The sequence below is a fragment of the Balearica regulorum genome, chromosome 23 (assembly GCF_011004875.1).
Source record: "Balearica regulorum gibbericeps isolate bBalReg1 chromosome 23, bBalReg1.pri, whole genome shotgun sequence".
Classification (NCBI taxonomy): domain Eukaryota; kingdom Metazoa; phylum Chordata; class Aves; order Gruiformes; family Gruidae; genus Balearica; species Balearica regulorum.
This window is the reverse complement of record NC_046206.1, coordinates 7,812,883-7,827,655: the sequence shown is the minus strand read 5'-3', so window position 1 is coordinate 7,827,655 and position 14,773 is coordinate 7,812,883. Positions and strand designations below refer to the sequence as shown.

General features: G+C 42.5%; 1 protein-coding gene across 3 annotated transcripts in view; it reads right to left on the bottom strand.

Moving 5' to 3' along the window:
* The window catches only part of PKNOX2 (PBX/knotted 1 homeobox 2), an 89,413-nt gene that overhangs the window by 20,707 nt on the left and 53,933 nt on the right, over positions 1-14,773 (bottom strand). The window contains exons 1-3 of one of the 3 annotated variants that reach the window (XM_075774597.1): positions 9,189-9,286; positions 7,294-7,402; positions 1,809-1,948 (exon numbers count right to left, since the gene is read on the bottom strand). In XM_075774597.1, coding sequence (XP_075630712.1) covers positions 1,809-1,948; positions 7,294-7,377 — 224 coding nt within the window. In that variant the 5' untranslated portion in view covers positions 7,378-7,402; positions 9,189-9,286. Of the gene's footprint in view, positions 1-1,808; positions 1,949-7,293; positions 7,420-9,188; positions 9,287-14,773 lie in introns of those variants that run through there. The other 2 variants (XM_075774596.1, XM_075774595.1) reach the window with 2 other exon arrangements.

Genomic DNA, 14,773 nt, shown 5'->3' with positions numbered 1-14,773 from the left:
AGTTTGCAGCGCTGGGGTGGTTTAAGCATCGGTTCCCGTGGGAGCATCATCTTCAGTGGTCCAAAATCTGTTGGGAATTCCCGGCCCTGCTGTTGTATAAAGTGAATTAAAATACTTTAGCTGGGAAAAAATTGCAGCCGAGAAGTGATGCTGCTGGACTGGTCCTGGCAAAGATGCTCCTGTGCCAAGCAGGGAGGGGGAGGAGTAATTTTTTTTCCCTTTTTTTTCTTTTTTTTTTTTTTATTTTAATGGGTGATAAACCTCCTGCTAGAGCATAAAACCCAGTGGGGTGACTTGTCCAGCATTTTTTTTATATTTCCCATTGCATTTTCCCGGCGATTTCCCTGCAGGTTGATCGACCGATGCTTACAGCTGATGCCTTCTGCCTTGGTGCAATTCTTGAAAATTAACAAAAAAATCCATCACTTCAGGTGGAGGGTACAGCCCTGGGAGGGCAAAAAATAAAATCCCCTGTGTGCATTTGTTATCTAATGACATAAACAATCCATATTAACGTGGTATAGGTGAATATTCAGATTCCGCATGCAGCAAAAAAAAAAAAGACTCATTAGGTGTGTTTTTATAGATAAAAATATATTTTGGCTGGTACCCAAAAACAAGAATCCAGGTTTGGGCAACTGAGTCCACACATGGGACAAGCCAAGAATCTTTTTTCCCCGTTTTTCTGGGTGGGAAATACCTCCAAAAATGTATTTTTGTCTTTTTTTTCTGACCTTCAGATGAAAGCTGTAAAAACTCCAAAGGGTTTTCTGGTTTTCGGTATCCCACGAACACTGCAAAAATCCTCGCAGAAGTGCAAAGAAAAGGTGTGTTGTTTTTTTTTCTTGAATGACCTCTTTTGCCTTGAGAAAATTATTTACATCATTAGAAATAACCTTGAGACCTGCTTTGAATAATCCTTCACGTTTTCCTGGGAAACCGGTGGGTTTATTCATCCGCCTTTGCGGACCTTTCTGATTCATAATATTTGAATATTTGGAGTCAAAATATTTTAATTTCTTCTCTTCCGAGCTGCAACTTTTTGGTTCACAAGCCCCCGTGGCCCTGCCCATTTACAGGGGTTTAATCCTTTGCCTTAAACCTTAATTCTAATTATATTATAATATTATACATTACTGCTACATCATTACTGTATACATTATAATATAGTAAATAATTACATATCACTTATATAATTACATATTATTTGTATAATTATACTGTTTATGTAATTATAATGTTACTTATTACAATTATACAATAACATTACTGAAGATACTACAATATTATATACTGTTATCTCCAAAGTGATAAAAAAGGGACCGGAGGGGCTCATCCATCCCGCGCCCGCTGCTGCCCACACCCCGTACCGATGCATGAACTGCAGATTTCAGGTTAATATATGACTTTACTCCTTCTGGGGGCCTTTTTGGCCCAAAATAGCATGATTTTGTCCCAAAAAAAGGCTAATTTGGGTTTTTGGGGAGGTGAATGTTTTTTTGCAGGGGTAGATGGTGCAAAATAAGGTCCATGAAGGAGCTCCGCCACCATGCGTTATTATAGATAGTTATTATTGCTGAAAAGGAGCTAATTGCTAATCCCCCCCATTCCTGTTAATTAATGCATTAGAATAGCAGCGGATTAATAACGCGCCACAATAACGAATGCATCAACGGCTCGATGCATTAACCGATGCATTAATTAACGCATCGCCACACGGACGCATGAGTAACGCGCTGCAATAGCTAATGCGTTAATGAAAATAACACATTAATTAACGAACGCGCGCTGATGTCATCTCGCATCACCTGTAGACGGCTCGTTTGTCGGCCTCCAGCTGCGCCTGGGGGTCGCCAGCTGTGGCAGGTACCGGCGCGTTGGCGGCTGCCGCCGGCGTGGCGAGATGCACGGGCTGCGCCTTGGCGGGCTGCTGGGCTGTGGCCGTCATCTGGGGTGGGGGGGGAAACAAAAAAAAAGGAAGAAAATAAACAAAAAATGGGGTTTGTTGCATTTTTCCACCGAGTTTTGCAGCGTTCTGCATCGAGTTTTTTTTAAGTTAGGAAGCGGCAGCCTCATGGTGGGGCTCTGAGCAGCATGGGTTTGGAGGAGTAAAAATACACTTGCATTTCACCTAATCCTGCGAAACAGCAGGGTTGGGTTTTTCCCACTTTTTTCCACTTTTTAACTGGGGAAAATAAAGGAAAAAAAAAAATCCCGACATCCTTATTGCACCGCCAGCAAAGCCGAGGTGGGGGGTAATTTATTAAGGGATGCTTTGCAGAAGTCCTAGATTAAATCAGCTGCAACGCTCGTCTCCTGCTCACTGTGATTTTTTTTTTTTTCAAAGCCAGTATTATTGTCTAGACACACAGGTATTTTAAACTTGCTTCCAAAATTACATGAGCCTCTTCCAACTTGCCAAGCCCAAGGATGAGTAATTTTTTTGCACTGTGAGAAGCCAGCCAAAAAAAAAAAAAACCTAACCAAAAAAACCTCCTTTTTTTTTTGTGCCCAAATCACCCATCTTTAGCCCTGATGCCGCCCCAGATCGATGACGCAATGGAAATCCACTATGCAATAAACCATTCTGCTAACTAACACTTTGCTTTTTTTAAAAAATTGCGATTATTTTAGTGAACTCTATGTATTTAAGGTGTGAGGTGTGTCTGTGTCAGCGCGTGTGCAAATCACTGCGTGTCCTTCCAGCGTCACCTCCGAAACTTCCACATCCGCAAGTACAGGACTGCACATTTTTAGGGGCAATTTCCACTTAAAATTAACAATTGCATTAAAGAAATCGGAATTATTTGCTGCCGGGCTCTGACGTACTGTGCATCACATCCCTTTGCCTTCACAAGATTCAGTTAAAACCCCAAAATTTCAGGGAAAATCTTAATCGATTTGGGTTCAAACACATCAGCAACCCCCCAAATCCTGTGGTTTTAGCTCAAAATCTCTTTGGAAAATTAACGCAGAGTGGATGGTTCACCTGCTCTGGTGTGGAAATGTTGTAAAATAATTAGCGATTGCTAATCAGTAAATCTTGAATCCTCCCTTCAGCTGGGTAGCAAAAGGAAGCCTCTGCCTCTCGCTAAATATTATATGTATCATTTATTTATTTGTCCAATATACTTCTATATTTCTGTATTTATATAGAAATAAATTACTTTTTAGATATTATTTAGTCATCTAATATACTTCTATTTCTTTCTGTGTTTATTTATATAGAAATAAAACGTTTTATGTATTATTTATCTTGTATATTTATATATTTATTTATTTATGTGATTATTTATATAGAAATAAAATCTTTTTTTATATACACACATACATATGTGCATATATATATAAAAATATATATGTGTATACATGCGTATGCCCACAGTCTTCTCCAACCAAACTCATTCTCATAGTTAGCTTCTTGCCATGAAAAAAAAGCAGATTTCTCGCCTCCCTTAAAAGCTGCGTAACCCCGAGCCGGGCCAAAACCACGACACCTATTGCTTTGAAAATGTTTGACTTTAATATCTCCTGCCTGACCTTTTGCTGCATATACAGCACTTTTTTTTTTCTTCTTTTTTAATCTCCTTTATTGTTCATAGCTCCAAAGTTTGGCTCCAGCACCTGTAAGTTCACCCGGCGCTATTTAATTTCTAATTCTCTCAACTCAGAAGCGGGTTGGGTTTCCATCCCTCTTCCCTTCCCCGCTGTTAAATAAATCCCTGAAAATGTGACATTCCTATCCCAGCAGTTTGGATTTCTTTTTTTTTGCCCCCATTTTCTATCTAAAACCAAAAAGCGAGTGGATTTTGGGATGATCCAGCCATCCCACTGAATATCTCCCCATCCTCTTTCTATTTCCTCCCTTTTTCTCCCTATTATCTCCCTCGAAAATCACCATCTGGGGGAAAAAAAAGGCACCTTTTTTCCCCTTTTCTTTTTCCTTTTTTATTTTTTTCCCCTTGTCACACTCATTTACGGGGACACCGAAACCCTTTTCACATCCTCTCCGGCAGCCGGAGCCCCGAAATCCTGCCAAGTTGGCTGTTTCCAGCCAAGTCTGCAACTAACTGGGCTATTACCCAAAAAAAAAACAAAAGAAAAGAAAAAAAAAAAAAAGCCTCCTTTGCGGCTGTTTCAAAGCCATTACCTCACCTTGGACTGAAGAAAATGATGAAAAATAAATAAAAATAATCCCAAGTCGATGGAAAACAAGGTGAGAGGATGCTCGGATGCAAGTATTTGGAGCCGGAGAGGGATGCTGGGTGGGGAGGAAGGCAAAAATGGGGCCAAAAATGGCTTTACAGGGAGCAGGTGGGGATGGGAAAGGAGGGAAAAGGCAGCAGGTTTCTGGCTGAGGAGCAAGAGCATCTTGGCAGTGGGAAAAAGGGGAAATATATGGGAAAAGAGGCTGGATTTGGGTATGAAAGTTGCAAGCGTTGGAAAAAAAATGCAGGTGGGGGGGTTAATTTTTTTATTTTTTTTTAAATGGTCAAAAATAGTTGTGGGAGGGGAAAAAGTTTTTGAAAAAAAAAGAAAATAAAAAATGTACAAGAATTCTGTTGAAAAATTGTATGAAAAATCTGTTAAAAATGGAAAAATACGTTAAGAAAAGTAAAAAAAGTTTTTAAATGTGAAATAATTATGTAGACATATGTAAAATGATAATAGCAAAAAAATGCAAAACTATGTTAAAAATAAGTTTTAAATGTTTAAAATATGTTAAAAATGTTAAAAAGGTAAAAGAATTCATAAAAAAGGTAAAAACAAAATGTAAAAAAAAAAATTAATATTTAAAAATTCCCCATCTTTTTGCAAGACTCCTTGCTAAAGCAGAGATTTTTCAGGTGCCAATTGCTCGATGATGCACGTCACATCCCAGTTATACTCCTTTTTCTATTATATTTTTATGAGTTTTTTGCTTTTTTCAGAAGAAAATCCTTTGCCGGAGTTAGCGGCTGCTGACCAGGCAATGGGAGCCGCTTCCCGCAGCTTTGAATGCGATAATCCCTCGTTTTAGGGGTTTTTTTGGAAGACTATGGCCAAATACATCAACTCCATGGGGCGACCACAGCAAAGGTCTTCAGGGCAAGAAAATCTCCTAAATCAGCAATATTTACCCTATTCCTTAGTGTTTCACAGCAAAAATTCTCTATCGCCATCACACGTGCTGAAAACGCTGGTCCTGAGCCCAAAAACATGCCAGGGACATCAGGAGTTGGTCCTACTGAAAAATCAGTATCTCCGCCCAATTTTTCATCTGTGACTTTTTAAAACGGATTTTTATCATTAAAAATAATATATGCATTTTTATAATTTCCCATTTTTGTCCCTGATAGAACCACCTAAAATGCACTTTATTGTAGGAGAAAGGTGCTTTCATCGCTTTCAGTGCTGAAAATGCTTAGTTTTGAAACAACTTGATTTTGCTAACTTCAACGATGAAATGGCTGAAGACTTTCCCTTGGCTTTTTCTTTTAATTCACTAAGGAAAACATATGGATTTTTATGCAGATTCTTTAATTTTCTAGAGTTAGAGTCGCTCAGCGAGTGTGATCACACTCGGTATAAATGATGCTTCGTACTACACCCTTTTTGTAGAACCAGGTGATTATTAAAGTATTTTTTTTCCTCCGAAAGGCAGCTTTTCCCATCATTTCTGCTTCATTTTTGCACAGTTCTGACAGTGAGGGTGATCACTTGCGTAGCCTCTGCAGTAAAATATTAATGCAAAGCTCCCCCAAACCCCTTTTTTAGCACTTTTCTCCCCAAAATGGTCCTCTTGATGATGAGGAGCTGGTTGTATCTCTCATAACTGATTTTTTTTTTTTTAAATTTATCGCCGACCCTCCCCATCTCTACCTCGTCTTTGGGGAGAGGAAATTTGTGCAATTTGCTTTTGCAAACTCTAGAAATCCCAAATTTTCAGGTGAAAAGCTCACAGGAGTCAAAAAAAATCAACTCTTGGCTGCAGCTTTTCCTCCAAACCCACTGAACTGAAGGAAAAAAACGCTTGAGCAACCCTCTCAAATAGGGGAAAAAAAAGAGATTGGGTCAATAATGCTCCTGAGGGTCCCCAAAAATCAGTGTATTAAAATGGGGGGGCAGAGAAGGGGCAGGGATGGGGAAGGTAGGGGGGATGTCTCCGTAGGATGCTGTGGAAAATCTCGGCTATTTTAAAAGTCCCTTAAATTGCCCATTAGGAGTAAAACGGCGTTGTGGCTCCCTGCTGCGTAAGTGAGAAAGGCAGCATGTTTCGAAAAAAAAAAAAAAAAATTGGGAAAAAAAACCCTTCTCAGAGCGGAGCGGCGAAGCGAGCAAATGATGACACAGAAGTTGGAGGAGCCATAAAAACCCCACCAAGGTGTCGTTTGCTAGAAGTGACCTTTTCCCACCGAAGGAGACGAGCGGAAAGGAGACCTGGGTGGCTTCGGGGAGGGGAGCATAAAAGTCAATTTATTTATTTTAGCTTGCAGAGAACAGGCTTCATTTTTTTTTTCGTCCCTAGTAGGGGAGATTTTTCTGCTTTTGCAGCCAAGATTTTCAGCAAATGGGAGAAAACCTCAAAATTTCCCATATGAACCCAAAAATAAATAAAGCCACTTTGAATGCAGAGCCAGTTCAGCGCTCGATCCGGATTGTTCCCATTAGAACGAGCTGGGAAAGTGGAAATGTGATGTGGATTTGCCCCCCCAAAAAAATCTCAGGATGGGCTGCGAGGTGTGGGACCGTCTCCGAAATCCAATTTCAACCCCCACGTCCAGCCCATTGGGGTGCTCCAGTAGAGTTTCTCTTGGACAAAATCTTCTTCTTATAATAATTTAACTCTGTAATGATGCTCGGAAAAGTTATTCGAACCCCTTAGAGCAATATCATAGATTAAGTCTTTCTCCCTCTCCACCCCCGGCCACGGGTTGCCAAAAACCATCATAAAAATAAATCAAAAGGCCATTCCTATGGTTAAACCCATCCTGGTTTAGCCAGACCTTTTGTCTTTCCAGCTCGTTAACCTGCTCGCTGCAAACACACCACCGTGTCAGCTTTCCAGGAAGATCTCATGACCCCAAAATAAGCCAGAAAGGGGGGAAAAAAAAAATCCCCATAGTTTGTCACAAAACCCTTCAATCCTGGAGATTGCATCAAGAAGGGTTTTAATTTTTGCCCGTCTCTGAAATGAACATTTTGGGGCGCAATACTTTGTAATGTTCATTATTTAGCAAGGGAGGGTAATTAATGCAGGAGTTGGGGGTCATGGGGGGTCCAGAGGAGCCCATGGTGCTGGTGGACACTAACCTGTGGAGTGTCTTGGTAGGGAGGAGGGGGCACCGTCTGGGTGGCCATCATCGTCAGAGCCGGTGCCGGGGAGACATGGTGCATCCTGGGTGGGAGTCACATCGAGAACCTGTGGGAGAAATGTCGCTGGATTAAGGGGCATCTCCTCCCTGCAAAATAAATCCCTCAGAAAGGAAAAAAAAAAGGACAGAAACGAGAGGTGACATTCCTCTCACTAGCAACCCGGCACAGTGCTCCACCATGCAGTCTCTGAAAGAAACCAAAGAGGATTTCATGACCCTTATCATAATTTGATGATTATTTGAGATTCTGATTTTGGATAAGGAATGCATCAGGGGTGAAGCAAAGAGGGTTGCTGTCAAGGAGATCTGCCCTGGAGAGCAGCCAGGCAAGGGCAGAGCTCTTGGAGATGATGGCTACCATTGGTGAACCTCATTATTTCCCTCTTGTGAACCCTGGTGCCCCCAGAGCATTTTTTTCCCACCCCTTATGCCTAAAACTAGAGTGCCTAAATGGGGATTTCCATTCCCTTTCCAGTTATTCCTCCTTTTCAGAAACAAGAAGACAAGTCATAAATGCAAAACTTTCCATTTTCTGAAATTATACACTAAAAAAACCCCACAAATCATGGATTTCTTTGCCTTTGGCCACCATGGAGTCACATCCCCAAGCACTGCATGCTCAATCCAGAAGTGACATTCAGTATCCAATGTTGAGTTGATCAACATAGTTGACTCTTACATTGAGTTGACCAAACAAGTTGCCTCCTATGCTGCTTTGACCAACCCAGTTGACTCCTATGTTGCGTTGACCAACATCATGGCACAGAAATCAGGAAAGAGGGTTCAAATCCTTGCTTGATTTGAACCGTGGAGCAAACCCTCATTTTGCACATCCTGTATGGACATCCTTGAAGCTGGGAGGCAGTCTGAGACATGCCACCCTCAACCTCTCTTGAAGTTGCTCTGCTTTCTGTAAATGTATAGTTATCTGGGGGAAAAACAGACTCTTTTTTGGTATCTTCAGGTCCCACAGTGATGGAGAAAGATGAGGGGCACCAGGAAGGGACAAATTTGTAGAGGAGCTCTTCGCTGGATGCCTTGGGGACGGGCAGACCTGATGGCAGAGCGTAAACAAAAATTAGCTCTTTGCCCCCAAATGCCTCCTGTCCTATTATTTCACTGCAGCTGCCTGGTTGCTTCAGAAGGAAAGCCAATAATCTTGCTTAAATCCTCAAAAAAACCTTGTCCTGGGTCCTCTCAGAGGCTCTGAGCTCCATATTGAGCCAACTCGCAAAGCTACCTGGCAAAATCTCCCAAGAGCCTCCAAAAATGCTTTTCTCCCTGCGATGACTCATTTTTTTAAGAGATGACATCTCTCAAAGGGTTTGCCCAGTTGCAATGCCCATCATTGCATTGGGTTCCCCGTTGGCTTCTCATCTGGAAAAGAGCCGCGGCACCATCCCATGAAGAAATGCAAAAAGTTATGTAAAGTCCTCTGATATTGTGAAGGCATCTACCAAAAAATAGCATCAGCGTCACTTTTGCCATGAAATGGTGACATGCATGGAAGACATGCTCTCACACAAAGCAGAGGAACAGGGATAACAATGAGATCAGTAAAAACCAAGGCGCATTTGGGGTCTTTGGATCAGTCTCCACAGTTGTTTGAGGGAAGATTCACAATATTCTGGTCTTCTCTGTGATGCTTCAGGTTTTACAGACACTACCAGGCACCAAGAGAATAAATGCACTGAGCCCACCTGGAAACCCAAGTGGTGTCTGCATGGGATGAGAGTCAACCACTCTTATTATTTTGCATGACTAAAGTAACTATATTTTTTTTACTTTGCACTAGTATGGAGGCACCATGAATTGAGCATTAAGAAAGCATACCCAAAATCCTGTGCATCGGGAAGGCAGACTGGGGTCCTCGCGTGACGCAGACATCTTGCAGCGAGGACATTGCATTTATGGGATTAAAATGTTGCTTTTCATCTTTTTTCCCCAACAGTAAAATAGCTAGAGGTAAAATAATCTGCCCGAGTGAACTCGCGGCTTAAAATCTTCAGTGTCCGATGTCAAAACTCGGCTCGCAGCTACCGGCACGTCCTCAAGGGGTAACACCAAAGGGAAATCTCCCCACCAGACATAGCTGCAGCTGGACAAAAGCAGAATTCAGCACCGCGACGGTCTAGACATCTCGGTGTGAAGGTAAAAAAAAATCAGAGATTGCTATTTTGGGGAAAAATAACCCTGCTTGGCATCTATTGTTCAGGCCAGGAGTGAGCCTACCTCTACTGCGCAGATTTATTGCGGGGTGCAAGCTTTTTGGCCAAATACGTTCCCAGAAGGTGGCAGTCCGGAGCCCAATTTCATTGCCAAATATCATCTAACCTGCTAAAATCGAGCTGTTTGTTAAAGCTTTATGGGCGTTGATTTGTTTGGAGAATAGGACTTATAGCCAAATTTAAAAAAAAAAAAAAAAGGATAAAAATGAGAAACAGCTGTTGCCGATCGTGGTATATTTATCTTGGGGGAAACAAATGCACCCGGGTGCCGTAAATATCCAGGGAAGCGCCTGGCGCCCGCGGGAAAAGCCGGCCGGGTGTTTCACATGGGAGCCCCTGGCCATGAATCTCGGGATAACGGTGCAAAGCTGTCAGCCCCACAGATTCATCGGCAGCCAAATGCAGGGAAGGGTCAAAAGCTGCTATTTTATGCATTAATCCTTTCTTATTTTTTTTATATTTTTTTTATTTTATGTATTAATCCTGTCTTTTTTTTTTTTTTCTCCCCACCTCTTAAATCAATTTAGCCACGTGAGCTCCCGATCGCGAGCATCCAGACGACGAAGGGAGCAGAGCATCGCCAAACCCCCGCCAACCCCTTGCAGGTCAGCTCAAGGCAACGATCGAATCTTGGGCAAAGAGTGAATTTTGAGAGGCTGGGGGTTAAGGAGAGCAGGAATTGCGGCCAACTCCCGGGGTGTTTGCGCGGAGGAAAGAAATGGTGAGCAATAAAACACATAAAGGCTCTTACATTTCCGGAAGCGGCAGTACTTTAGGTATTGGCAGTGACTTGAGATCAAAGTATCCTAAATTTCTTTATGAAACAAAATTATTTCAGCTATCGCTGAAATACCACCATTAAATTAGAAATGTATTTCCCGAAGAGCTTGCGTCTACCTAAACGAGTCACAGATTTATAAGCTGCATTTTTTTGCCAGCAATGTATTACCTCCTCTATCAAATAAAAATAATTAAAGACAAAGTTGAGAAGTTGTGGGGGTTTTTTTTCCCCGGCATGGTCACTGATGCCTTAAAACATTTTAAAAATCTAAGTATTGCAGACAGTTATGCACCACCCCCAGATGAATATGACCTCCTTGATTAATAAAGCAGCCATAAAACCATATTAGAAGTGGAGCTGGATGCAAAAAAAAAAAAAAAAAATTCACATTGTTAGACTGCATGTTATCATTTTCAGTGGACAATGTTAATATTAGCTTTGCAAGGTGCAACTCTTGTTTACAAATCAGTGGGAAAACGAGGAATGGTCTTTCTAGCTCATTCAGCAGCTTCTCCCCCCGCAGCAAAACACGCAATTGATAACAGAGGATTCAACGTGAGAAATCAGAAAAAATGAGCTTTTCAGGCATTTCTTCTTATCCACCCAAAGTTTCAAAATTATTAGAGATACTTCAGGATGTTTTTCCAGCCATGGGAAGGTATTTTTCTGTATTAAGGGAAGATTGCCTTTCCCAAAGGGTTTTTTGTTTGGGTTTTTTTTTTAAAGGGAATGCTTTGGGATTTGCAGTAACACTGCGTCAGTCGTGCTCCCTCCGCAGCGGGCTCCAAGTTTTTTATGCCACCGTCTTCACAGAGGGCTCGTACATGCTGAAGTTTATGATATATGCATTCATTATACGCATATATCTAAGTTAAAATGAAGAAATATAGCTGAGGGGGAAGGAAGAGGCACCTCCAGAGGACGATACATCTCGCTCTGAACCGTGAGCGAGGACAGGTTCACCCTCGCCGGGCGACGCCGACTCTTCGTCGGCCATAAAGTGAATTGAGAGCGACCCTCTCGCTCTTCAATGTCTCATTTCTATCCACCAACTTTCACCCTTTTTGCTTGTTTTTACCAACTTACACCACCTTATGCTCACTAAAAACACACCTGGTGCTATTCAATGGTGAAAAACAGGGGAAAAAATCCTGTTTTTCAAGACATTGCCCATCCTCAGTCTTTTCTCACATTCGAGGTTGCTTCCAAGTGATGCCTCATCTGAGGACACCAGGAGTGATTGTGCTAGAAATACCACTGGGCCACCAAATATTTTTAATTTTTCTAGGAATATTTGGTAGTCGAATTTCCTCTTTCCAAACCCAGGAGGGTTTTTGCACTGGGAACATCCTTTGCTCTCGGTCAAGACGCTGGTTCCCTAAATGTTGACCTTCATACCCTTCCCGGCATCCAATTATCCAGTTATTTCCCAATAAAAAAGGACGAATCGAGTCTGCGCTTCTGCTACAACCACGGGCTAAAGCAGGTGGAGATTCAATACTTCTGCAGGATAAACCCTGGACCAGAGTAAACCCCTTTTCTATTTTTCTCCTAAAAAACCCCTCTTGGTCAATGCATAAGTGCTGGGGTGAAATGGAGAGGAAATGAGAAACGCCTTGTCGGACAATGCCAAAAAACTCTTGCCAAGCAGCTGTTTGGTTTGTCATCAGATGGGACATCTCCCTTGGGTGCGGGAGAAAACAGCATTTATTTATTGAATATGTGCATTTATTTATTGAATATTTGTGTTTATTGAATATTTGCAAATCCTCCTCCCAACTCCAGCTCCATAGCAAGGGGGGAGCCGCTACCATGAATTTCCAATGAGAATAACAATTACCACTAAATATTTCTCTCCTCTCCGAAGATACCCATCCCTGAAAGGCTCCAGGGATATCTCTGCAACATAAACACCAGAATAAAACCTGCAAGAGCCAGTCAGAGCTTTAGTAGACAAGGTTAATGTACCTTGAACAGCAGCATTAAACAACTTTGTTCTTTTTTTTTTTTTTTAAGTGGATTGCTGAGATACCTACCTACATTTTAAAGTGTTATTTTTATAGAGGGAGACCATTAAAGCACCTTCCAAAACAAACCGGTACAGGGAAACATCAAAGAAGCTTCTTCAAAGTAACCTGAAAATACTTTGCATTTTGTGCAATCCAGCCCCCGGCCCAACAAAAGTTCCCAAAAGAGCAAATTGTGAATTTTTTTGGAGGGCAAATTGAAAAGCTTTGAAGTGAAACGTAGCTGAGGAACCCAAAAAATGTACAAACTTCCTCTTGCCGGACACAAATCGTCCAGGAAAAGTTTCTGATTGCCTTAAGAGTGCTTGAAAAAATTAGAGAGCAGATTAATTTTCCAACAGTTCTGTGCTGCGAGCAATTAACTGTGAATAATTTATGATCGAAATCTTGCCCGACGCTTTCAAACCTTGCTTCGCACTCTTCATTTTCCATCGCAACCTGCTAATCCCATGAGAGAGGAATCGCTGCATGTCCATGTTTCCATCACGCCAACGCCAAATCTCAATCCCACCCCAGTCCTGCAACAGGAAGGTCCCATCCCCAAGGTCCCCGCCAGGTTCAGAGGAGCTTCTTGGAGGACAAAGAAGATGATGGTGACTAAATGCAATGAGTTTTGGAGAGACAGGCTGGAAGAAGAGCTGAAGTATGAGTCTGAGATGAACGAGGTGCTGGGAAAATGGGAGATTTGTGGGTTTTGCACGTCTTCTGTGCCACTGGCAAACGTGATGTCAGAGCTGTTGCTCGAGGATGGGCAGCCAAGAAGGAACATGCTCAAATACAGTCTTCCTCAGCAAAAAATGTAACCGTCAGCCACATTTTTCCACCCCAAACTGCTAACTGCAGTCCTTCACCAATTTCTGCACGAAGTTTTGCAAAGCACAAATCAGGCCAACACCGGTGCAAAACCCACCCGCAACCTCAATGTAGACGGGCGCCAACAATTCCAGCAAAGATCCCACCACAAACTACACAAAGACTTTTTGCATCACTGCAGCCCATAAACACCCGTGAACAACAACGCAATTTTTAATAACGTCTTTTTGGGATGTTTATTTTGCAAATCAAAGCCCACAGGCTTCATTCAAATCTCCCAAAACCCGCATGAGTAATTGCGCCGGGTAAACACAAACAGAAACCTGCTTTTTGGTGGGCTTGCAGGAATTGGGCTAAAACCAGTAGACCTAACCCAACTGCAGAAACACAGGCGAAACGTGCACCGGAGGGTGCAAAGATGTCCCCACCCACGGGAAAGCCCCAAAAACAGAGCAATGCCCCAGCACACCTAATAAAACCCTCTCCTCCCTTAAATCTGCCTCGTTTCTTGCTATATCCTGCTAACGCGCTTGCAAATTTTCCCTTCGGGAAAGGGAAAGAAATCCCTCTGGAGCCGGCTGTTTTCCTCTTTCCCATATGGCAGATAAATCAGAGCTCCCAACTCAACGAGTTTCTGCTCCACATCCCTCTCTCGCAGCTCTCCGGCTCCTCCTGGTCTTACCTCCCCCACCTGAATTTCCTTTTAAAATGCAAAATTTCCAAACCAGAAGACAAAAATAAGGTTTTCCTTAAGGCATGCCTGGCTTCCCAGTATCGGCAGAGAGTTGTCCCCATCCAAGCCCTGAGCCAAGACACCAAAGATCGCGACGTGAGCCGCTAGATTAATTGCCTCAATTTAAACAACGTTCATTTGCCCATTTAACAGCAATTTTTTTGCCATATTTCCAGCCTCAATGACAAAAGAGAGGTTTGAGACGCGACGCGGTGATTTATACAAGCTCTAGCTAGCTAGGGAGTTACAAATAGGTTTGAACTCCTTTAATTATGCTTAATTACACTGTCTTCTCCATTTACTCTGAATGGTAGACCCTAAGATACATTCAGCCTGGTCTGAACTCAATGCAATGAGGAAAAAAGCACTGGGAAGTGTTTATGTTGTGAGACAGATGTGCCAAATTTTTTGGCAGCTTTTTTTGCACAGTGACAAATGGTACAGCCTGGCCTCGGACGTGCATCTCTCTGGGCGTACGGGCTTCAGGAGAAAGAAAGCTGCAATGGTTTCATGCCTGAAGATGGGGGAACCCACGTATAAGGTGGAAAAGGCCAAGGGGAACCAAGTTATTTCTCAGAGGATGTCTTCAGGATAGGTAAGTTCTATCATTAACCACTTAGAGCAATGCCAGCCCTCTGTTCCAGAAGGTAATTAGGTGGACACCCATCATCACATCTTTCCATGCCTTTAGAGTGAGGTGTCTGGACCTTGTTGGCACAATTTGCTGAGCAGGTTGGGTTTGGTCTTCTTGCTGGAGATGCTTTCCAGGGCAGGTTGCGCTTGCGTCCTCCACAGACACATGCTCGTGTCCTCCACAGCCTCAGTTTCCTCCAAGG